This window comes from Physeter macrocephalus, chromosome 4 (genome assembly GCF_002837175.3).
Source record: "Physeter macrocephalus isolate SW-GA chromosome 4, ASM283717v5, whole genome shotgun sequence".
Taxonomy (NCBI): domain Eukaryota; kingdom Metazoa; phylum Chordata; class Mammalia; order Artiodactyla; family Physeteridae; genus Physeter; species Physeter macrocephalus.
Window position 1 is genome coordinate 39,413,362 of NC_041217.1, and position 25,170 is coordinate 39,438,531.

Below are 25,170 nucleotides of genomic sequence, written 5' to 3' on the forward strand. Positions count from 1 at the left end.
TACCAGAACTCAATTTAATTTCTTCTACCCAACCAAGTATTAGTGAAGATCGGAACCAAGGCATCGAGAGGTTGCCTCCGCTGCCACCCCAGCTTTCTTCAGCCCTTTGACCTGAGCTGGTGCTCAAGAGGCCGGAAGTCTTCGGCAGCCCCCTTCATCTAGTTTTACCTCTGGTAGCGCTCCAGGCTTTCCATTCCAAGTGCTTTGTCCTGGGTAGGAACTACAAGAGAAAAAACAGGTAGCATGTTTGAGCAGTTTGGATTAACTAGCCCTTATTCATCCCGAGAGCTTTTTGTTTCTCTGCCATTTAATGGCTCACATTAGGGAGCCGAGTGGAGAGTCAGACCTACTAGTTCTGGCAGACTAGTCGGTGGAGGCAGTTTGCTGAGACTAGTGTCTAGGGCTTGGGGAATATGTTTTTTTTGTTTTTGTCTCCCGTGAACAGGGAACTCATTAAGTCTTACTCATGGGATATTCATCAGAGCTTTCTTGAACGGTGGCCTAACTGAAGGCCCTGTGCCGAGTGCCGGACTGAACAACTCTGGTACCTGCCACCTCAGGCACAAGGATGTAGTGTGTGCTGACTGGGGGGCTCACACTGGTGTTTAAAGGGAGTGTACGTCCACCTACTGAGAGACAGGACCATGGATGCCTGACCCTTCAGTCTTTTTGTGATTGGTATTTTACTTTCTATGAAGAGGACAAGGGTTCTGCCTGGGCACCTTAAGAACTGGCTATGTGCACAGCTGGTTCAGTTGCTGGGACTTTGAGAGCTCTGGGCGGAAAGGCAGGTGAGGGCTCAGGGTTATGAAAACAGCTTTGGGACTCCCCCTGCCTGGGGTCTCCAGGAGCGAGACTATTCTTAGGAGGTGTCTCTGCCCTGAAGGAGCTTTTCTTTGCCACTTGGCCTGAAGGACTTCTTTTTGAAAAAGAGACTTGGACTCGAGTCAAGTCCCAAACTGCAAAGAAATGGCCAATTAGGCTGCTGGGCCGAGTTCCAGCCAAGGAGGCAAGCTCTGCCTCTCAGTGCTCAGCACAGGCTGGAATGCAATTCTTGGCCCATGGTCCCCTGGTCTGTTGGGATGCAGGAAGCCAGTTCACAGACCATGCCCCTCTCCTGATGGAGAAACCATGAGTCAGCCTATCCCGTTCCCTCTCGCCCTGAGAGCCCAGCACAGACAATCGCAGGGCAAAGCAGGAAGAGGGGAAAAGGAAGCTGTAGAAAAATAAACATTTCCTTGCATTTTACTTGGAACAGAACATCATTTGTGGCGTGCTAAGATCCACAGCATCTCTCACGTGCCCCCCTGCTCTGTTTTCCTCCTCTTGTGTAGAAACAGATTCTTTCCTTACCTGATGAGAGTCCAGGGTGCATCCTGTGGAAAAACAGGAGCAAGATATAGAAGGTAAAAGCCAAGCCACCAAAGATCACGCCACAGACCAGGAAACTATAGCTGCCCCGAGCCTGGAATATCTGCCAAAGAGGAAAACACAGAGAAACAGGCCATCAAAACCTCACATAAAGATGTATTGGAGGAAGCAGCCTTCTCGGGCCTCAGCAGGTTTTTCAGTCAAGTTCTGGCCCATCATGCCAATAGACAGAAACACTGGTAGGAGGGACATCTTGGCCTTGTTTCAAGGTTATGTTTCTGGAGGTGGCAGAAATCCTGCTGTACGGCAGAGGTTGGACCCAGTGACCCCTGCAGTCCCTTTCAGCTCTGTGTCCTGGTACCTTTGAAAATCTCCATATCTTCCTTAAAACTCCAATCATATTAGGTGTTTCTATACCCTCAAGCCCTGACCAGAACTCTGCAGAGGAGAGATATATATACATACATATCCTTTTATTATGATATATATGTGTAAATATATATATCTTTTATTATAGAAAATTTAAAACATATACTCAAGCGGCATATGGAATTCCCATGGACTCATCACCAACTTTAGTAATTAGTATGTTTCCTCCGTACCCCTCTGAACCCCTTCTTCCCTGCACTAGATTACACTGAAGCAAATGACATCACGTCATTTCAATGCAGAGGGTAGCGTAAGATGTAGCTCTTCCTCCTTTCCAGCAGGACAAAAGAAAAGGGAAGGAGAATTGAGTAGTGATTAGAGGGATTTTGGACTGAAAGACATAAGTATGGACGTCATCTCTGTTGGTTATTACAGGTGTGACTGAAGGCAAGTTGCTTAATTTCTCTGAGTTTCAGTATCCTCCTTTGTAAAAAGAAGCATAACAATATCTTCATTACAGTCTTCCATAAAAAGTAGGTGGATATTTTTTTTCCTGATGAACAGATGAAACGTGGGTATGTTTGAAGAGAACTGGGTGAGTTGGCCCTTGATCAGGGCAGGAGTCGGGCAGGAAAGCTGGGCCCTTTGTAGGGTGGCCAGAGGCGAGGCGAGGTGGGGCAGGGAGTGATGGATTGAGAGGGATGGAAAGGAACTCTGCCTGCAGCCCAAACCCATCCCAGGCTCTGAGAGCTAAACATTCCCACGGGGCCCTCTGGCCCTGCTCCCAGACATGGCTTGTGTTTGCTTTGGACAATACCTAGCATCCCTTTACATCTCCAGGTCCCACATTTGGAGGCTCAGCTTTCAAGGGTGGCTCAGAAACGGAAACAGGTGACAGAGACAGAGTGGGGCTCCCGCTTGCTGTGTGGGAGGCTCAGGGAAGGGAGGGCCTAGGTTCAGACGGGGGCTGGCCACATCTTCTCCCCTGCCTGGAGGAGCACCCCGATTACTCCCCCCACCCCGAGTTTCCCCACATACCGAACCAACCAGCATCTGGAGGGCCATCTCACCAACGCCTGCCCCTGTTACCAGCACTGTGGTCGCACAGCCTAACCAAAAGAGAAGGATCTGGCTTAGCAATAGCAAGTTAAGGAAACAGAAGTCCGCTGGCATAATCCAGGTTGTTTCCGGGAAGCCTCTGGAAAGTGGTACAGCTGCCTAAGAGGACTACTTTGGATCCCTGAGATGTCTCAGACTTTAGCTCTTAACTTTGCTTAGGTCCTACTTGTCATTATATCCCTTCCTTGTTCTGAAACCTTCAATTGCTCACGATTGTCTCCAGCGTAAATTCCAAGCTGCTTAGCCTGGCATTCGGGGCCCCTTCCCAATCTGAACGCCAACTACCTTTCCAGAAAGACTTCCTGACCTCCTCTGCCAGGCAGGCTAGTGTCCTCACTGCCCTGGCATCGTGCTGACCAGCCATACCTCTGGTCAATCCGGCAACATGGCACAGACCTTCAGAGCCCAAGCTTCCGAGTCAGACTTGGGTTCCAAGCCCGCTACCTCACCTACTAGCCATGGGACCTTAGGCAAGTCCTTCCCATTCTCTAGGCCCTGGTTTCCTTCGGTAGAACGGGCATGACAACACCTCTTTCGCAGGGTTGCTGTGTGGATAACTCTGACGCAAGACACGCGAGTGCTCAGCAGAGCGCTGGCCAGTTCTCCACTTAAACCCTTCAACGCTGCCATCAGGATCGGGTCCAAATGCTTTAATGTGGTTTGCAGGGCCCTCTATAATCTGCCCCCGTTGAGAGCTCAGACTGTCCCAGTATCTGCTCACAATCTACCCTCCAGTCAGGAGAAACTCTCTTCCGCTTCCTGACCCTGCACACACTCTCACCACCGGCTTCTCATACGTGCCTTCACCCCCTCCTGAACATCCCTCCTCTTCCTCTTTGTCTGGAAAACTCCTGTTCATCTTTTAAGTTGAGATTTCCATCATAATCTCCTCTCCCCCCAGCCCCCATCCTTGAACCTGGATTAGCTCCTCCTCCTCTGCGCTCCCCCAGCCCCCTGCACTCTACTCTCATGTGCCTCACCCACCTCCCGCCTGTGTACCAGGCAGCCTCCCTCTACAGGCTGGGAGCCCACGAGAGAGGATGTGCCTTGAATTTCAGTTCAGTGGCATATTATCGCGGCTTAATATTAGCACAGTGGCCAACGTACGGTAGACACTTAGTGTTTTTTGAATCAGAGATCGCCATTGTCTCCTCTGTCCTTCAAGTTCCTCGCTTACATTTATACCTGTCTCTGTGCCTTTGCTCTCACCCTGTTCACCGCCCCCCACCCCATCCTTCCCCAGAATGCCTTTCCTTTTTCCTCCGACTTTCCAAACCCTGGGGCAGTTCATGTCCCCTCCCCTCCATGAAGCTATCTCTAGATTCAACACTGGTCAGCAGTACCCACTGTCTATTCCACTCATACATTCAAAAACCTTTTAGTACCTGCTGTGCATCAGGTACCTAAACACTGAGGGTCCTCAGATGAATAATTAGAGTTAACATATATGCTGAGCACCTGTGAGCCGGTTACGCCGCTAAGTCAACAGCTTTACATTTCCTCTGGTGCACAAAACAATCTTCACAGGAAGGTATTTGCATCCCAATTTTGCACATAAGACAACTGAGGCTCAGAAAGGGGAAGGAAATTGAGCTGCACAAGGTCACAAAGCCAGAAGGTGTGGAGACAGGACTGACCTTCAGATCTGCTGATGACCTCAAAGCCCATGCTCTTGCCCTTGGCCCTTGCTGGTGCATTCAGGGAGCGTGTTGTCAAGGAGAGGACGCAGATAACATAGGTAGAAAAGCCTTGAGGTGGGACAAACACGAAAGGCAGGTACAAAGGAGGGGGGCACACCTTCCCAGTGGGGTCAGAGGGGGTGGAAGGGGAGGGACTTGAGCAGGCAGGTGAGAGGGTGGGACAGAAGAAACAGGGCATTCCAGGCAGAGGGTTCACTTTGTGCCAAAGTGTGGAGAAGATACAGAATGGGTTTTGTGCCATCAGGGAACAGCAAGTAATTCAACATGGCTAGAATGCGGGCTCTGAGGGGAAGCAGGGAGGGAGAAGGCTGCAGAAAGGAAAAGCGCTCCACAGAAGATGTGAAGGCTGTGAGCAGCTCTGCGTTTCCAAGCAATCCCTCTGCAGCCGTGTAGAGGACGGCCCAGTAAGTGTTCCTCACCCTGGCTACACGTTACCATCACTCAGCAGCTCTGGACCAGTTACATCAGACTTCATGGAGATGAAGCCCAGGCATTGGGCTTTGTTACAAAGGCTCCAGGTGATTTTAATGTGGAACCAGCAGTGAGAACCACTGATGGAGGCAAATCTGAAGGCCAGGAGACAAGCCAAGACCTGCCAAGGCAGGGATGGGAGTGATTAGAAATTACAAAAAGCTGGGCACCCTTAACTATTCCAAACAGGTTAAGTGGTTGAACTAAGGCAGGGATGGTGAAAAAAGAAGAGGACGGATTTGAGTGATCATTTGCAGCAGAACCAACCAACATAACATTCTTATTATTAAACTCTAACATTTGTTAATCACTTCAACCTCTGTGGGATATACTCGTGACAGGTGATAGCAACATTACTTCATTACTGCCTTTACTCGTTTGAAGTTTGGGGATTATCCTTTGATTTCAAGGACCCAGGTCTCAGGATCAACTCAGCGGATGAGCAGGATGTAGCTCTCATTGCTCTGACCCTGCCTGGCACCCCCCCGCAACCCCCCACACCAGCGGCCCCCACTCCTGCTCTAGAGAAATCACTCATCTTTAGTGCTGGTTTTCCAACACTCTAGGGCACCTCTGATTACTTCTGAGGGTAACGTTAAACGTTCAAAACATAATTATTTTTAATTAACTTATTTTTTTAAAAAAGATCTTTGCTATACGCCCTTGGGAGGCTACGGAAAGGGAAGGAGACTAGTTGAGGGAGTCAGAGGTTTCCGACATCAAGGAAGCTAGGCGCAACCCCGAATCAGGTGTGGAGTCATTGTTCTATTCCTGTTTCGAACAACATCCACAAGAACAAAACACAGAGCTCCTTTTACTGATAAGTTATAAACCCCTTTCCTATGCTATAATTTTTCCTGTGCAACTTTGCTTTTCTTTGAACTTGTTCTTTCCAGCACATGGGTGTTACACAAGATGCCAGCTGTGGGTCTGTAGACACCGCTACGGGGAAAAAGAAAATGGGAAAGCGATGCTTACTGTTTCTCTGTGGTCTGAAATCACATGATACGGTGTAACGTTGAATGGGTGGGGGGGGGCCCGTGGGCCAGAACAAGCCTGTTGCCCCCAGAGTCAGGAGGGGAGCCTTCACTTCTGTGAGGCGGTGGGGCAGGGACCTTGTAGCTGGAAGACCCCAGGAAGAGGGGCTTGCGGGGAGGAAGCAGCGCCCGGCCCGAGGGAGTGCCTCTCCGCTCTTGGGCGTGCGGGCTCACCTTTGTACTGCAGGATGTCCTCAGTGTAGGCCAGCATGCTGGGAAAGGTGCTGCTGAGGAACAGGCCCAGACTGGCTGTTCCCACGAACAGGAAGACGACGTTGTAGGAGAAAACAAGAAGCACCAGGAACGTCACCACCACGCCGACCTGTCATGGCGGACACGGAGGCGATGAGAAATTGGGGAAAAGCTGGGTGGTCATGGAGAAAGGAAAACCAGCAGTCCGTCTCCAGACTTGAAAAGTTCCTCTCCGGCCGCAGGGGCAGCGCTGTGTGACCCGTGCGCTCCCCTGTGGAATATGTGGGAACTGCACCTTCCCCAGTGGGTGTCGGCCAAGGAAACCCTGAGAATAGGAGAAAGGGGGGAGGGGAGCCCAGCCAGACATCTCGCAAACAGCCTACCGCGCATGCCTTAGAAACGCTTAGCTCCTACTCCGCTCCGACCTTACAAACAAAGCCTTGAAGAGTCGCCCGGAAAATCTCTAGACTTGGGAAGTTTTAAAAACACCTAACTCAATCTTAAGTTAGCCTGCATGACAGAAGACTGAGGATGCCAAGGGCGAATTAGCAACTCTGCCAACCAACTCTCTCCCACTCGGCGTGGCCCCCTCCTCAGTCGGTGGCGCAGACTGGCTGTCAGCCTGCTTCTCACCTCCCTACCAGCCGCTCATCCTCACCTCTGCACCAGGACACACACGCTCCCTCTCCCCTGCCCATCTTCTTCCCTAGCCAACTGTAAGCTCCTTAAAGGCAGAGACCTCATCTTATAGAACTCGGCACCCAGCAGTTCCCCGCAGGCCCCACCCCCGCCCCACGTGTGTACTCATTAACCAGTAAGTGGTTGTTGAGATCCAGGAGAACATCAAGAGCAGAGTGACCCTTAATTTTAAAATGAGCGGAATCTGGGAAGAAGTTGCAGTGAATTCGAGACATGGCAGCTGCAGCATCTGGGAGCTTCCTCAGGGCTGTTCAGCTGTGGTCCCAACAGGCTGCCCACGAAAGGTACCTGAAAAGCTTTAAAACAATTCAGACACCCAGGTTCCCCTCCACACTTCCCCCCGCTCCCCGAATCAGAATCTCTGGGGTAGGGGCCCAGGAATCTGTATATTCCAAAAGCACCTCCAGTGGGTCTAATGTATTTGGGAATCACTTGCTCTAGGATAGTGTTTTCCCAAACTTGCTTGATGACACGAGCCCCCTAGAGTGTTTGTTGACTATATAGATTGCTAGCCCCCTCCCCTGGACATTCTGATTCACCAAGTCTGAGCTGGACCCAGAAATCTGATTTTCCTTTTTAAAAACCAGCACCCCGGGTGAGTTTATCATCAGTGCCTAACTCATGTGGAGGCTTCAGACTTCCTTTTCTCACCAACCCAGAGTCATACCCACTGTCTTCTCTCTAAGCAGCTGGCCCCGTGTGCTAGAGAGTCTGGCCACCAGCAGCCCCTGTACCCTCACTCTTCTCCACCTCACGGACCTTAGGAGTCTTTCTGCGTGCAGCACGTCACCATCACCCCAGCTCCACAGAACAGGGGCCCTCTTCTTACTAAGCTTAGCACTTCCTTCGCCTCTGTCCTTTGACCCTGTTCCCTCTCCCCTGGCCTTCTTCATTCACTTACTCTCTGACATGCTATCCTCACAGGCCTCCTCCTTACAGGCTTCCTGCCTTTCTCCTCTGCCTACAAACACGCTCATACTACCTGACTCCTGTCAAACAAGACTCCCTTCACAGACATATTTGCAATTCTCACACCTCCACTTCCTTCTTACCCTCAAACTCTTTTTTTTTTTTTTTTTTGGCTTCCACTGTGCGGCTTGCGGGATCCTAGTTCCCAGGCCAGCAGGGATCGAACCCACCAGGGATCAAACCCGTGCCCCCTGCAGTAGAATCACGGAGTCCTAACCACTGCACTGCCAGGGAATTCCCACCCTCAACCTCCTGAGTTTGGCTTCTACCCCCCTCACCCCACCTCCCATCTACATCGAACAGAAATTTCTTTCTTGAAAGTCATCAACCAGCACAAGGCCAAATCCAAGGGCCTTTCTTGGGGCTCATGATCTTTGACCTCTGTAGCCTCTACATTATTTCCCAACCTTCTCTCCACTAGAAACTCAACTCAAGGAAGTACTTTCCGACAGTGGACTGGACTTCCTGGAAAGGTGGTGAGTTTCCAGTCACTCGGGGGTGTTTAGACAGACTGTGGACCCCTTGGAAGGGATATTACAGAGGTGATTCAATCCCTGGTCGGAGGTTGGGCTAGACAACCTTACAGGAATCTGTAATCTGGATCTCTTTGTCATAGATGGTGGCATGGACACACATGAGGGCAAAAGTCTTAACCCACTTCTCAGGCCCAGACCTCCTGCCTCCGGAGCAGACCAGTTGCTTGAAGGCCATCCTACATGCCAGTCTGGCTACTTAAGAATCATCTGGGAGAGCTGCAAGATGTAAGTTCCCAGGCCCCAGCCCAGAGATGGTGATTCTGAAGGCCAAGGGATCCCTGGCCTCCACTGGCCATAGGGCTCTGACCAGCTGGGCATCAAGGTGAACAAGGGAGGATCAAGGCCAGCACCTGCTTCTCTCTACTCCTTGCAGGCTGTCAGCTGGGATCTGCTCCAGACACAACACTAATCGTCTCCTACAGCCCCTTTCTTCAATGGGTACAAAATCAGAGGCCCACAGAGGGGAAAGGACTTTTCCAAGATCGCACGAATAGGCTCCACCCCTTGGATTTCCATCCCTTCCCCACCAGCATCTCTCTCCTCTCCTCTCCTCCTTCTACTTCTACATTTCTCACCTGCTGCCAGAGTCCAGTTCTGAGCAAATGTCCTGGGGCAGTGCTAGGGCCAGGAGTGAATGGTTCTTCTGGGTCTCCAAAAAGTGAAAGGAGGCCACTTACCACATTGACGAAAACCATGGTAGATGGCTTCACTCTTGAGGAGATGGGAATGGAGATGAGCCGACCCAGAGTGATGAAGCCCCAGAAGAGGCTGGGGAGGTAACCAGCCACCTTGTGTCCCACAGACAGCGGTTTCTCTACTGCATAGCTGTACACAAAGGCGGAGTATGCCCCCTGTGGGGAGACAGGTCAAGCTGAGCACAACTGCAGCGCACCCCCGCAGAGGAGGCCTCGCTGGGGCAGGTGTGGTGTGGGCTGGCAGGGACCGGTCCTGCTGCTAGAGGCTTAGGGGTGGGCTTGGAGCCGAGGCCACACGGCACACACAGGCCTGAGCTGAGAGTGGAACCTGGGCACCGCAGCTTACGGACGGTGCCTGCAGGAGCTAGGGGATCCAGGAAGGTGTCTCTGGGTCCCCACGGGAGTCCCGAGGGGTCTGGTCATGCAGGCTCTGCTCCCCCCTTCAACCAGAGCAGAGTACCACTACATGCCTTATTTATGAGGATTCCACAGAAGGTTTTTTGTTGAAGGAAGGGTGCTGCAGCTGAAAAACAGGTGTGTATAGGCATCTCATTTTACAGATGAGAGGGTAGAGGGAAGGGAATTGCCCAAGGTCACACTGAGAGTTGGAAGTCAACCAGTACTGTCACGAGTACTTTCCACCAGGTCATCTAGGTTTTTAGGGCCTTTTCTTTGGAGAGTCCCTCATATGGCAACCGGTTAATCAATCAGCCATTCAAAACTGTCCTAATCCTTAGAGATTTCTGGAAAAAGGCACTAAACGGAGTAACAGAGATCACTAGTGGACTGAATAGCTGGGCCCAGATCCTGCCTGTAGTTTGTTTACCACGTGGCTTGAGAAGCCCAGGCTTCGAATGTATTCCAGGAATCAGAGTGCCCTAGAGTTTATATGGCATGACCTCTACCCGGGGGAATAGGGCACTGCCCCTTTAAAAAATGTGGGGAGCCTACCCTCAGTAACAAACCAGAGGCCCCTATCCACAGAGTTCATGAAAATAAAAACAACTGAATGAGACAGGAGACCACAGTTCCAAGGGGCTGTATTCAACTCTGGAGAGACTCTCCCCTGGGACCTGTGCTTGGTTTAAATTTTTGGGCCCACTGTAGTAAAGGTGAGGTCTCTAGGAAACCTTGACGTTCCTCCTGTCTCTTACCATCCCCAGACTTGAGGCTCAGGGGGGCGCAAGGGGGTGCCCAATAAGGGACACCATCCGAGGGCAGGCTCACCGTCAAGCCGTCGGTCATGAACAGGACCAGGGCGGCTGTGATGTGGATGGCGAAGAAAGAAGAAGGGACTCCTTTGAAGCTCTTCCTCTGGCAGCAGCTGAACAGGTCCTCATGCCCTGGATGAGATACGAGAAGAGCAGGGACAGGTCTCAGCTCCTGCTCCCTTCCTCTGCGCACCCAGGGACAGTGGCCGGCAGTCAGGAGAGCCCTGGCAGAGGGGAGACCACTTACTGCCTCCCACCTTCTCCAGCTTCCAACTGTCTATTAGGAACAGCCCCTGTCCATCTCACAGTGCTGTTGGAAGCAAGGCTCAGAGAGGCCAGGTAACTCGCCCAGGGTCACACAGGAGGGGTTAGGTAGAATGCAGGCTGGAGCCAGAAGTCTGCCTTCCTCATTCTCTTGGCCAGTTTGTTCCATCTTCTGCCTCCCGAGACCAGCAGTGCCAAGGGTTCTTCCCCAACCATTCTCACCTGTGATCTACATTCTCCCCCTGGGTGGGAGGGCTTACCAGGGAAGCCTCAGTATGGGGCCATGAGCCTGAGAGTTCATTAGAGCCCCCACCTGGGTGAAACTTAGGGGGCAGCGAGGAAGTGTCATCCTTCTCAGGAGGCTGCGTCTCCAGGGTGAGCTCATCTGCAGACAGGAGTAGGGGCCTCCTCTGAGGGCAGCAGGTCAGCAGCCGCTCTTTGGACAGCAGATACAGCACAGCCATTGGCACCGGGAGCTGGGGGTGGGCAGAGGGTCAGGAGAGCCCTGTTCCCATTAGGGTCCCCATTTCCCATGCCTGGCCTGCCGCATACACCTCCACGTGGCTGTGTGGCAAATGTCTGCACAGTCCTGGGAGAAGACAGCTCTTTTCCCAGGGTGCCCACCTGGGAAATGCAGCCAGGTGCCTTGACCCCTGGGCAGGCTTGGTGTAATTGCTGCCCGACTTTAACCACAGTCATTTCCCTGAAAAGACAGGTACTTGTCACATGCAAAGCTTGGACTCACACCGGGCCTCTGCTGGCACAGGAGGTGCTAGAGAGAAACTCCTTTCTAACGTCCTTGTCCTGAGCAGGGCTGGAGCAGGGCCCCTCACACTCATTCATGCTGGTAGAGCACGTGATGCTTTACAAAGAAGTTTGGCTTTTGTTCATCACAGTTCTGTAAAACGTGCTGGGGGGAAATCATTAACCCCATTTTCCAGGTGGGGCAACTGAGGCTCAAAGTTATTACTTAGTCAAAACCTGTTACAACTGGAAGAGACCTGAGAGCGTTAATGCCGGTCACACAGCTGACTTGAGGCAGCGCTAGACTGGCGCCCGGGCAACCTGATTCTGACCAGTGCCATCTCCATGTCAGGGGCTGTTCTGGGTGATGTTATACCTTATGAAGGTACAGAGGCTATCCTCAGGGAAAACAGAGACAGGGCCTCCTTTGGATTGAAAAACGCATGCTGTGAGCAACACACATGCAGAGCCCAGTGTCATGTTCACTGATATTTATGTTAAGCCCCTTCAGTTTTATGAACTCCCCAGAGTAATGGGAAATGTCTCCTGCTCCTGAGGTTTTGCCTGGAGAAGCCTTCACCACCTCCCTCAGGTGCCTTGCCTGTGTCTAAACACCCTCGCTGCCAGGAAGCTCTTCATCAAGTCTAACCTCTGCCCTTCCTGCTGCAACTTCATCCCAGCGCCTTTTGCTTCAGAAAGAGAGGAAGCCCAGGGAACTGCGGAAGTGTCCCAGGGGCTAATGGGCTCCTCTGGGCTCGCAGGCGAAGCTGGCCTGGTAGACGGACATCAGGGGGCTGCCAGCCCCTACCTAGTGCTGCTCTGGGGAAGCTTCCCCGTCGCCTGGAGGCAGGCTGGCTCGCATAGACATTTTCCCAAGTCACCTGAATGCCACCCCTGTGCTGACACCTCCCTGTGGGCACCTTGGGAGCCTCCCTCCACTTATAAATAAGTCAGACACACCCCAGCAGCATTAGAGCCATAAATCTGGTCTGAATGGACGAGACAGCCCCTGCCCTCAGGAGTCCTGGGTCTGATGGGGGAGGTGAAGCCCTCCCTCCAGTCTGATGGGAGAAACAGGAAACCCACACGAAGAGGCCTGTGGTAGCAGAATGCCTGGGGGAAGGCCAAGGGGAAACAGCTGTAAAAGAGGTGTGCTCACGCAGGTTAGGCTCTCCAGGGAGGTGGGTGGTGGTGGGAAGGACTTCACAGAGGATTGGCTGACGTTGCTGGCAGGAACACACCGGGTCTTTATAAGAAGCCCATTCAGGGAAGGTAGGCTCTACCTTAAAAGTCAGAGAATGCCAGGTGGGCTGGCCTGTGTGAATGTGTTTGCCCACATGCATGCACAGCCCATTCTCTTCTGGGGTGGGCTGTTTATCTTCAGATACAAACCAATGGAAAAAGTCCGGAAATCCTGCAGCAAACAAAGTGCCTCCAGTCTGCACCTCATGGGGCAAGAGAAAACAGACCTCAGGCTTAAGCTGGCTGGACCGTCCGGCTTCCTGGTCCCAGAGACTCAGCCTTGACATTGTACTGACAGTGCTCTTTGCCTTCGTAGGTCCCCTGTGGAGGGCACAGGCCCAAAGCTGCATTGTTTCCAAGACAATGACGGGCATGGGCAGAAAGGAAAAGGAGCAGAGGGAGAGGGGTATGTTTTTCAGAGCCGCCAGTGAAGAATCTGGTACAGGGAAAGTTACAAAAGAGAAGGGAAAATGAGCAGTGACTATAGGGCAGCTGGTAGGGGCTTGTGCTGGGGGTCAGGGTTCCAGCCTGGCCAAGTCTCTTCCTAGCCCCTTATCAGGCCCTTGAGCCAGTGATGGTATGACACCCCTGCCCTGCTGTTTAAGTGGGACTGGGTGCCCTCAAAGGCCTCTTTCAATGCTACGTGTATAGCATCACTCTGAGGCCCAACCTGCCTGCCTCAGGAGGGGTAGGTAAGAAGTCTACCTAGAGCAAAGACAGACTCCGAGTTGGGGTGACCAACCATGTGGCACCTCCATCCCATAGCCAGGTGGATGGCCACCTGGAATGCTCCCCACCCCAGTGCGTGTTCCTGGTGTTCACGACCATTCTTCCCCAGCTGGAGAGGAGCTGGCGGGGAGTGTGTCCCACCTCTCCCTCTGGCCCCAGCCTGGGCTAACTTGGGCCGCAGGGCACCAGAGGAGGTTTCCAGCCAGAGACCAGAGTCAGTCCTGACTTAGCGGGGAGGATGAGAGCTGGGGTGCAGAGGGCCTTGGTATCTGACCCAGACACAGTGACGTGGTCTCCCTGCTCTGCTCCCACCAGGGCAGCCTTGGCAGGCAGGGTCCCTTGGAGGTCATCCTGTCTATCCTCCAGCCTCCACAGGGGCCCACCTCACGGCAGGCACAGGAGAATCCCACCAGTGATTGAGGACCCTGGAGAAGAGCCTGGTATGTCCTGCAGTGCTCTGTCCCAGGGTCTACATCATCTGGCCTTGGAGGAAAAGAGCTGGTTCCCCAGGGAACCTCTGATGACTTGGAAGTTGACCCTGGTCTCATTGCACTAAACCTGCTCACTGTTTCACCTCCCTTGAGAATCGCAATCCCAGGATGTCACAACTGAAGGACCTTACAGGTGACCTCCTGCAACCCCCTGTGTTCAGATGAATCCCCGGGGGTCAGTTCTCCCCTCTTCTTGCCTTCCTGAAGGCATATCTCAGCCCCAGTACGTTTCTCAGAAACAGAAGAATCTGTACTGGGAGCTGGTATGGACTGGTATGGGTGACTGTCCACTAGTCCCCACCCAGCCCTGCCCCAGTGGCACTCACATTGATCAGGGCCATGATCCAGAAGGCGTAGGACACGCGGGCCCCTGCCCCGTCCTGTGGGGTCAGCCCAGGGAGCGTCTGGTTGGACCAAGGCTGGGCCTCAGTATGGTGGTGGGCCAGGACCCTGGAGGCATGGAGCAGGTGGCTGCCGGAGGTGGCGTTGGCTGTTCTATTGGTAGGCAAGCAGTTGGCCTCAGACAGAAAGGGGTCAGCGATAAGGGGGCTCAGCAGTGCACCAAAGCCCACAAAGAAATGGAGAACCTGGGAAGGGAAGAGAATTGGGGTGGGTGGAGGCATGGCTCAGGCTTTGCCTACCCCCCCACCTTGTGTCCCATCTGGGGAACCCCTGCCCGGGAGCAGTAGGGTGGGAGGCAAGAGGGGTGAGGAGTGAAGCTCCTGTCACCACCTTCCTGCCTGGGATAACTTGGTGACAGTGGCCAACCCCTCCCTCTCTCTTCTTTCCCAAAGCTTAACCACCAGCTGGGGGCTGTTCCCAAGTTAGCATCCACCAGTTAACACCCCAAAGGGAAGGGGGCTTAATAAAGGGAAGGGCTGGACTGGAATCCTGGGTAACTGGGAGGAGAAGGAAGGAAGAAGAAACACAGAGAGAGGAGGAGATGAGAGAAAACACCAAGTCCTTCCATCACGCCCTTTCCAACTTACAAAGAACCTTTGCTCATTAGCACTTAGATTCCTCTGACCGCCTGCAGGCCAGGATCATCACTCTGTTTTAGAGATGAAGGGACCTGAGTCCAGAGATAACGGCCCAGTATGGTCCAGCTGGAAACGGTCACACTGAACTTGACCCTGCTACTCTTTCTGGGTCACCGTCCTGGTCTCGGGAAGGAGATGCCTGGCCTGGGGGAGAGGACTGAGGGAGCTCCCCTGTGCCCTGCCCGCCCCCAGCCCCACGCCTGCTGGGGGCTCACCTGGAGGAAGACCGCCGAGTCCTTCTGGTAGATCCTCACCAGCTGCATGTTGGCCACGGTGTCGATGCAGCCCATGGCCAGGCCCGCCAGCGCCATGACTGAGGCCAGCACCTTCACGTCTCGGCAGAAGGGGATGGCGGCGAACACCAGGGAGATGGCCAGAGAAGAGGTGAAGAGGGCCCATAGCGACTGGGCCAGGCTGCAGTAACGGAGGGTGGGGTCAGTGGAGGGGGGCCGGAGCCCTTCGAAGGAAGACCCCCCCCACCCCGTCCTCCACTGCCTGGGTGGCCCCCGGGGAAGCCGAGACGCTTCCCCCACCCTCTGGTCCAAGGGCAAAGGGAGCTGTGGCAGAAGCTCTGTCACTTGTTAGCTATGGGTCGTGGGCAAGATGTCTGAGTCTGCCCAGATAACAATCCCTACCACACAGGGTGGTTGTGAGAACTATGTAATGGACACTTCACAAAGCGTAACTGCTATTTTTGGACTTAGAAGTGATTTTGTATCATTTACTTAAACTTTAAATTGTTTGCTTATAAACAATTATATGCAAAGATATTTCCATCTCTCTCACGGAAGGTGTGAGGGGAATGGCTTTGAGTGCCTCCAGGGAGCTGTGCCACATGCGTGAGCCTGGAGGGGGGCCGGGGAAAGCTGCTGAGCCGGGCTGCAGTGCCCTCCCCACACAGGCACGGAACACGCCAGGCCCTCTGCAGGCACCAGGCCTGAGCTGCCTGAACCAAAGCCCACAGCCGAGGTATCTGGGGAAATTGGTGACCCCTCTATGGGCAGAGCTGTTGGACTCTGTGCCTGGCAAGTGTCCAGAAGGGAGGCCCCACTGAGAGGTGTCTGAGTGGTGACCTTCCCCCAGAGGAGCCCACAGCAGCAGGCTGAGTGAGTGAATGGATGAGTGAACACATGGGTGGAGGCCTAAGGCTCTGTCCGGTCTTTCGGGTACACTCCGCCCAGTAAGCAGACTCTCGGAGAAAGGAAGGAAGCCTCGTATTTTCTGGGGCCAGTCTGAAAGGCTAACGTGGGGGGAAGGAGAGTGGGAAGCAAACAGGTTCTGGAAGGGAGAGGCTGTAGAGGAAAGTGTCTCAGATTATGAGAAGGTGGAGAGCCCCAGGTGCCTTCGTCTGGCTGCCGGACCTGGAGGGGTGGAGGTGGGAGTGTTGGTATTTCTGTGGCAAGAAGACCTGAGTTTCCAGCTCACCGAGGAAAAGGGGGAGGCCCCAAGAGACCCCTCAGACTGTCTTTTCCCAGAGGTTCTTGCCTCTGACCCTGTTGTTGAGGACCCTGGAGAAGAGCTTTTCATCTCGCCCCATCTTTGATGAAATCCTTTATCAGAAGGGCCCTGCTGGTAGCAGCAGTTCTTTATTTTCTCATTTTCTTGTTTCCAGGCTGATCTGCTGATTGGAGATTACCAATCATGACCCCTGTCTGTTCCCAGCTCAGAGCTGTGTGTGAGGGGGCAGGGGAGACTCACTTCACCCCGGCCACTAGAAGGACAACAAGAGGGTCGTGTTGTGGAGAGGCCTGTTCAGGTCCCTCCCAGCACCCACTTCCCGCTCCCCAAGCATCCCTGCTCTCCCGGCCTCCAGCACTGACAGCCTGGGCCACTCACCAAGCTTCATGCGTTTCTGCTTCCTGCTACCTGGTGGCCTGTCTCATTGGTACTGGCACAGAGGCGATGCCCAAACCTCTGCAGGCTGATACAATCTACAGGCCTCCCAGAATAGCTCTCTCTCTCCCCTTCCTTTCCCTGCACAAGATCGACTAGGCAGCCTCCTGGGTGGCCTGACTTCAGGGATAGCAAGAGGGTCCCCATCTCCCCCTCAAGTGTTCCCCCCACTGAGCTGCTACATGGGCCTGACACTGCCACAACCTCACTCACCACTTCACGGTAAAGCACCGACACCCCAAGTACAAAAATGCTCTCTTGAAGAATTAATACATTATCATTACTGCCCTGAAAAACCTGGATGAGAGTGGTTAACCAGTCCTGTAGCACAGTCCTGAGGGCACGGGACCTGGGATCAGTGAACTGAGATAGGCAGGAGCTGTAGGAAGGCGTGGGAAAAGAAAGGAGAACCAGGGCTTCCCTGGGGGCGCAGTGGTTGAGAGTCCGCCTGCCGATGCAGGGAACACGGGTTCGTGCCCCGGTCGGGGAAGATCCCACATGCCGCGGAGCGGCTGGGCCCGTGAGCCGTGGCCGCTGAGCCTGCGCGTCCGGAGCCTGTGCTCCGCAACGGGAGAGGCCACAACAGTGAGAGGCCCGCGTACCAAAAAAAAAAAAAAAAAAAGGAGAACCAGCAGTACGTGAAAACAACGAACACTTGTTTACAGGGTCCAAGACATTTGGTGTACGTGATCACACTGTGAGGTAGACCTTGCAATTGTGCCTCGTGTGACCCACGAGTAAACTGAGGCTGAGAAGGGCTAAGAAAGTAGCAGACAGATCCTTGACCCAAACCCAGGGCTTCTGACTTGCTGTTCCCTATGCCATGCTGCTTTCCCATGGAGGAGTGTGCACGTGTGTGCGTGTGTAAAAAGGCTGATGCTGGGCCATGGACTCAGCCAAGCTGGAGAGGGGAGCAGCCAGGGAGCACGAGGCCAGATTCTTCAGAGCCTTGGTCTTAGGAAGCAATGGCAAACGGCTGTAGCCACTAGAACATGAGCCCCCAGCAGACCCTCTGCTGGTGTTATGGGAACTCCAACTGCTTCCGCATAACTGCTGGCTCCGTCGCAAGCTTCCCAAGGCATCTGCTGTATCCTGTTCATTGTGGGACCCCCACATCTGGACTGTGTTTGGCCCTGAGGTGTTTGATCCAGGGTTGCTGGATGTTGCTAGTGAAATGGGAATGCTTGAGAAAGGCTTGTCTCATTACCCCACACAGCATAGCCTGGAGAAAAGGACTAGAGACTGTTATGAGGCTGACGTGGGATAGTATGGGGGTGACAGAGAGAGAAAGCCAGAGCCAGAGACAGAGGTAACGAGATGAATCTAGTGGGCCAAGTTGCCAGGAAGGTGCTGACTGGAACAGCAGGAGGCTCAGGAGACGGGGATGGGGTTTGGGAAGGGCTGGTGGCCAGTGGGCAGCCCTGTCCAGGCCTCTCCTCTCTCCAGTTGCTACCCTCTCACCTTGTTATTCCAGAGGACACTCGGTGCCCAAAGGGGGCTCTTTCGTTCCCAGGCCCAGTGACAGGCAGGAGGGAGGGATAAAAAGAGAACAGGAGGAAAGGAGAGGCTGGAGGAAGGCTGGCTTGGGAAGTCCCTCCCTGTGACTCCTGCCCACCCCAGGGCCGTGGTTTGACCTTGCAGCCTGCCAGCTGCGTTCCTGGGGTATCGGGCGGGGTGAGCAGGTGTGGGGGCGGGGGAGATGGAGACCCGTTCCCAGTAAATGGGGACAGCCGCACCACAACGAACCCTGGGTCTGGATCCCAGGCTGCCCACCCTCCCCAGCTGTTTCAGCAGGGCTGTGCCTGGTCATTCCAAAAATCAGTCTGAACAAGTTTCTTTAGAATGGTATGTTGTTGCCAAGAAAAAAGGAGTCCTAGACACATCTCAGAGCCAGACTGAAATACACTAATTGTCTTGGTCACTTAATGGTTTGGTCAATGGCCCCTTGCAGGAAAGTGGGTAATTGAAAATTATAGAATAATAATATCGCAGCTTTGGCAGCACGGATGTGGTGGGGTTTGTCATGTGAAGGCTGGTCCTAGGCCCACCTCTGCCACTTCCCAGCGGGCGGCTCACGGCAAGCCACTAACACTTAGCCCTTGTGAGCCTCAGGTGCTCCGCTATAAATCAGGGATATGAAGCACTGCCTCGAGAGGCTGCCGTGCAGATGGACTGAGATGTTACAGTCGGTCCTCCTGTGCTCACTCACTGGAAGCTGCCTCCCCGCCACCTGCAGCTTACCCCATCCCTGCAGGCCCTGGGCTGCCCCAAAGAGCACCATCAGGCCCAGAGAAGTAGGCTCGCTGGGCAGAAAGGGTCAGAGAACTGGAGCCAGCTCCTGCCCGACACCCCCGCCCCGCCCATTCCTGCTGCCAGGACCTCTGACTGCCAGAGTGGCACCGAGGACCAAAGAGTCCTACCCCCCATTTTACAGATCAGGAAGCCGGCCCAGACAGGGAAGAGAGCGAGTAATGCTGAGTGGGGACCCAGTTTCTGACTCCCAAACCAGGAAAAGGCCAGCGTGGTGTCGTGGAACGTCCCTCCCCTGGCCCTGGGTTCTGACGTTAATTCAGGCCGATGAGAGGAAGGGCCCCACTCCCCCAAGACAATCTAGGGAACCCTTCCTCAGGAAGCCTGAGACACGTCCAGGTTACCTATTAACGGCTCCACAAGGAAGGCGCAAACGGGCAAGGGAGAGCAGGGAGCCAGGTGGCTGCCCCACCAGCTGGCTGTGTGACCTTGAGCACACTGCAGACCTGTCAGCCCCGGTGCTCTGCCTTACCCAGAGGGCACATGTGATCACCTTGTCCTGCCATGGGTGCCTGCTCTGGCCTTCCTGGTTTTGTGATAAGAGGAGGGGCTGCTAGGCTCCAAAGCAGGGGAAGGGCTTGAGCAAAACAGTAAGATGTCAGCCAGCTGTCCAGCCCTCCACTGCCCAGGGGTGGGGAAGAATGCTGCTGAGGGCCAGCCCCATGCCACCGGGGTGAGCGACCCCAGGGCGGCACTCACATTCTCCTCACATTTTTACCTCAAGGGATTCCCCCTGTCCACCCTGGATAATCTCCTTCCCTGAAGGACCAGGGAAAGGGGCAGAATGCAGAACCAGGAGGGGTCAGAGGCATCCCCAGCTCCCCTCCACCCCAAAAGGGCCCGGCGGTCTCCCAAGAGAGGAGCGGGGCCTGGGACAGGAACCGGGGGACAGGACACCCCTGGGAGTGAGGGCAGGCTGGAGACTGCAGCGCAAGCTAGGGCGAGAGGGAAGGGGTGACAGACTGAGGGAGGGGGAGGGGGAAAGGTCCCCCTCTAACTGGGTCCCCCCACACTGACACCCCAGCTTGTTTGACACCCTTTGTTAAGGCTGGGGGGACCCAGAAGGAGGAGCAAGGAAGCCTGTCTTTGGGGGGAATCCCTATTAGACTCAGATCAGGGGAGCACCCTTGCATGACGACGTTCCCTGGCTCAATGGGTGCTGGACCCGCAGGGAGTGCTCCTTACACACTGGATAAACTTGCAGCTCTGTCTGCCTGGAACACCTCTCCCCACGTTCTTTGCTTGCATGGCTCTCTCCTGTCATTCAGGGGTCAGCTCAGAGAGGCCTTGCCTGACCACTGAGCTAAAGTAGCCCCCAACTCTGTAACTCTCCATCCTTACCCTGCCTTATTTCCTTCATTTCACTAAAATGATCCTCCAGAATGTAAGCTCCATTAGAGTAGGGACCTGTGTCATATTCACCCCAAAAACAGGGTCTGGCTCAAGAGATATTTGTTAAATGAGTGAATTAAAGGGTGAGATGAGTTTTTTTTAATTAAAAAAAAGAAATATAATTTATATACCATAAAATTAATCTATTCAAAGTGTACAATTCAATGGGGTTTTTTTTAGTATATTCAGAGTTATGAACTCATCACCACAATCTAAGTTTAGAGCATTTACATCACCCCCAAAATAAATCCCTTCCCCATTAGCAGTCACTCCCCATTCCTCTCTGCACCCCACCCTCAGCCCTAGGAAACTACTCATCTACTTTCTACCTCTATAGATTTTCCTAATCTGAACTTTCACATAAATGACACCATAACAGTATGTGGTCTTTTGTGACTGGCTTCTTTCACTTAGCATAACATTGTCAAGGTTTACCCATGTTACAGCATGAGTCAGTACTTCATTCGTTTTTATGGCTGAATAATATTCCATTGTGTGGAGAGACCACATTTTGTTTGCCCATCCATCCGTTGATGAACATTTGGTTTGTTTCCACTTTTTGGCTATTATGAATAATGCTGCTATGAACATTTATGTATAAGTTTTTGTGTGGACATGTTTTCAGTTCTTTGAGGAATATACCTAGGAGTGAAATCGCTGGGTCAGATGCTACCTCCCATGTAGAGATGGATTTTTAAGCAAGAACCATGTCTGGTGCCAGACCCCTAGGAGACCTTCAGCCCACGTTTGCTACATGCTGAAAGGTGGACAAGCTGCTGGAGGGAGAGGCAGAGGCTTTCTAGATGGGAAACTAACCAGGGTCTGGCTCAGAGAAGGGAACTGGCTTTTGTATTGTGATCCCAGAACCACAGGGGGCCAGCATCCTGGGGAAGTAGGTCAGATAGTGGCCTGGGGAACATTGCACGGAGATTGGGTTTCATGCAGTGGGCAGGAGAGAGTCAGAGGTGGGTATTGGGAAGGCAGGGCTGCAGGAAATTGAGAAAAAAAGAAAGGTAGAGAAAGAGATAGTTAATATAGCAAAGAGAAGAACTCAAGCCTTCCTTTAAGAGCATGTGTGCAGAGGAGAGGCCCAGGTGAGGCTAGGAAAAGGTTGGGGAAACTCTGAAAGCCATTTATCTGCCCTGATGCCTTTGAGATAAAGGGGTCTCCCAAACTGCCCAGGGTGGTTAAACAGGTCCCCATGAAACCAGGAACAAAACCCTAACCTTTTGTCTAAATAGCCCTCCTCTTTCCTATCTGACAAAGCACATATCTATACACCCTGCCAACCAGGTGGCTTTGGGTTTTTCTCTTCTCTGAAAGGCTTTCTGCTCTCGCAAGCAAGATTTTTCTAAGGAAGGTCTAGTCCAGTTTTTCTAGCCCTAACTGTACCCTACTCCCTCTTGGCCTGCATGTGGTGGCCTCCTTCAAGATCTCTGTCAATGTCAGAAGAGAGAGAGAGAGCTGGTCCCATCCTGAGTGGAGGGCTCCTGCCCTCCTCTGCACCCACTCTAACATCAAGGCTCTTTACACTCAGTCCCTCTAATGCATGTCCCTTTGGAGGCATCCAGAAACTCTACTCAGCCCTGGAACTCAGTCTGGGCCAAGGAGTAGGCAGGACTTGAGCAGGAACCCTAGAGAAAGAGTGCTGCCCTGACTCTCCTCCCTCTGGTGTGTGTCATCCCGCAATTCTCCCCACTCCCGCACAACAGCTGGCCCTCCCATCCCAATTTGTTAAACCAACCCTCCTCTCGCAGTACCAGACTAGCTGCACCAGCAGTAATCACTTAAGCTGAAAGCACTAGCAGTGGTATTAGCATTTTAACGTGTGGTGAAGCCCCAAGGAATCAAGCTTTAGAGGCTGGTTTCAGGGCTGGTGGAGGTTCTGTTTGCTTTGCGGGATGGAGGATTGCGATGAGCTGTCCAGCCCTAGCTGGGTGATAACTCCTGTCTACACACAGGCCACCCCCGTGATGTCCCTCTATTTCCACTGAAGTCTACTTTGCTCTTAACCAAGGGAAAAGGTTCTTTAAGACATTTTGTCTTGCGGTGGGAGGACTGAGGTTCAGAATTTAAACCTGAACCACTGATGGGACTACTCCCCCGACTCCACCCTACACCCACCCCTCAGATCCCAGCAGGAAGCCCCAGAGGCCCACAGTTTCCTTCCCAGGAGTGTCAGCTCAGGAATACTCAGCCCATGAGTACACACAGGGATACTCATGCCATGCCTTTGCCTGGTGAGTATAGGGTATAACTTGTACCTTTCAGAGTTGCAGCTGACTACTATGAGTCAGCTTGCTTTTTTATGAAAAAGCAAGAGGGATTTCCAAAGTATCTTGTTCTAGACACAAATGTGCGGGTTCATATCCTCACTAGCTTAATAGCTGTGTGACCTGGGGCAAGTTTCTTAACCTCCCTGTGCTTCAGCTTCCTTATGCACAAAATGGAGATAATAGCACTACTCTACAGGGTTGTTGTGAAGGTTAAATGAATTGATACAAGTGAGGTACTAAGTAAGAACAGTGCCTGGCATCGCCTAAACACTCCATAAAGCTAGTTATTATTGCTACCTGATCATTCTTTTCTGTGAGCCAGTTTCCTGAGGCAAGACCCTTTCCACTGCCTGTTCAGAGCCCCTCGTTGAGTAGGGAGCCCTGAGGGAGGCACACAGCAAGTAAGGAAGAGCTGGCCCAGCTTGTTGCGTATCTCTGCTGTTTTCACAAAGCCTGGCATGCCAACCTGCCATTTAGAATGACCCTCATTCCCCTTCCTGTTCTTTGCACTACACAGGTTCCTAAAAAGTTCCAGGTAAGGGAGCTTTTGTAAGTCAAAATACTTAAAAACAAAACCAGAAAAATACCCTGACTGATTTCTAATTAAACCTCTAGGCAGAATTAGAAAGGATCTGGAGCTTTTTCTTAAGATTTTCGGAGTCCCCCATGCATGCAATGCTGAGCAAAACCCACAGAAACACTATTGTACACAAGGAGACTTGCTTCTCAAGAGGACACTTCGGTTTACAAGAGGATTTTGGTAGTGGGGATAATTACTCCCTAATTGATGCTTTGTCAGTTGGGTGGCTTAATGTGGGGTCTATATGTATAGACACCTATGCTCCTCTCCATCATCTCTAGAAGTGAGGTGGAGGGGGAAACCCACCTCACAGATACCTCTAGCAGTGAGAGCCAAAGGGCAGAGCCCTTGGCGCAGAATGGCTCCCCAGAGGCTTCAACTGTGGTTTTGTTCCCAGGCGTCTGCTTGCTTGACTCCATGCAGTCCAGGAAACCACCCAGCCAGAAGCCAGGACTAGGGAAACCTCCAGCAGCCTCTGACTTGCAAGTCCTCTAGCCCCTGCCTTGGGTCTGCTCTCCCAGTTGCACTAGGAGAGTGAATCCTACTGGCCTTTCCAAAGGGCTCCGTGGAGGTGGCCCTGTCGAATTTGAGCCGGGAGATTGAGGCTCTGCAGTGGTATCCAAAGGGGCGTCTCTGGGGACCATGCCAGGCAGAGGCCAGGGAGGAGTAACATGGGGTGGGGGAAAGCGGAGGGGGATCCTGGCACCAGAGCTGGAGTGTCACCTCACTAAGCTATGGGTGAGTCACCCTGTGCCTCCCCTACGTGGACCCAAGTGCTAAGGTCCTGTTTGTCTCAGAGGCAGAAGAAGGGTGCCACCTCCAGGGGCCAATGCCGGAACCCTGGCTCCCTCAGGAGCAGGACCACACAGGACCCACCTGCCCAGTGGCCGCCCAGGGGAAGGGACACCCTGTGTCAGCTGATCTGGAGCTGAGGATCTGAGTGGAGCACGCCCCAGGGCACTCTGTCCAGCCGCAGCCAGCTCTAGCACTGGGCACGGCCCCTGAGGTGACACTCCCTCTCCTTCCACCTCACTTCCAATTCCGCCCCCCCCACCCCCGGCAGCAGGGGCTGCAGACAAACCTCAGGTCTGCTGTGCAAGAGAGCGACCCTCCCACCTCTGCAAACTCCCTCACCCCTCTCCCTCGGGGTGTGGGTGGGAGAAGAGGGGTGAGAGCTGAGTCTATGCCCTCAGAGGGGTGAGCCAAGGCAAATAAACAATCCAGAAGTCACCTTCAGTCTCCAGAGAGAGTTTTGCAGGGAGAGCTAGGGTGGGGGAGGGAGGCAGCCCTCCAGCTAAGGCTGGGCATGGCTAGCGCAGCGGGGAGGGGTGGTCGCTGCCTTCCAGAAGGCAGGGACAACCGGCGGCCCGAGCCCCGCGGGGGCAGAGACGAGCATGGCAGGAATGGTCGGAAGGGTCGGGGGGCTGCGGCGCTCGGGCGCGCGGACCGGGCACTCACGTCCTCTTGAAGACGCCCCCGAGGGCGCTGCCCAGCAGGAGGCAGAGCTGCTGCGAGAAGAAGACCCAGGAGATCTGGGGCAGTGAGCTGTGCGTCTGGCAGCGCAGGTCCAGCAGCGTGGGCCCCAGGAAGGCGATGCACAGGCCGAAGCTGAAGAAGACGCTCCAGTAGGTGAGCGTGGGCTGCAGGTTGCGGCGGAGCAGCCCTGACACGCGGACGTCGCAGCCCATGGTCCCGGCTGGCGGCTGCTGGTCCGGGCGCGCGCGGTGCCGAGTGCCGCTTCGCCCGCGGGAGGGCCAGCAGGGCTGGGGAGGCCGGGGCCGGGGGAGGGGCGGGAGGGGCGGGGAGGGGCCGCCCGGCGAGGGGCCCCGCCCTCGCCCAG

The 25,170-nt window shown here is 53.7% G+C and overlaps 1 protein-coding gene across 3 annotated transcripts; it reads right to left on the reverse strand.

Moving 5' to 3' along the window:
- Positions 1–25,053, reverse strand: MFSD4A (major facilitator superfamily domain containing 4A). Of its 3 annotated transcripts, XM_007123260.2 has the most exons (10): positions 24,789–25,053; positions 15,095–15,293; positions 14,166–14,426; positions 10,947–11,109; positions 10,386–10,501; positions 9,141–9,314; positions 6,242–6,389; positions 2,779–2,849; positions 1,354–1,474; positions 1–220 (listed from the first exon to the last, which is right to left on the reverse strand). In XM_007123260.2, the coding sequence occupies exons 1-10, from the start codon at positions 25,016–25,018 to the stop codon at positions 165–167; spliced, it is 1,539 nt and encodes a 512-aa protein (XP_007123322.2). In that variant the 5' UTR covers positions 25,019–25,053; the 3' UTR covers positions 1–164. The 3 variants fall into 3 exon arrangements, 2 of the variants coding, with proteins under 2 accessions (XP_007123322.2, XP_054940109.1); XR_008617061.1 differs by lacking the exon at positions 2,779–2,849 and having other exon boundaries at positions 24,789–25,018; XM_055084134.1 differs by lacking the exon at positions 1,354–1,474 and having other exon boundaries at positions 24,789–25,018.
- Between the last annotated feature and the right edge of the window lie 117 nt (positions 25,054–25,170).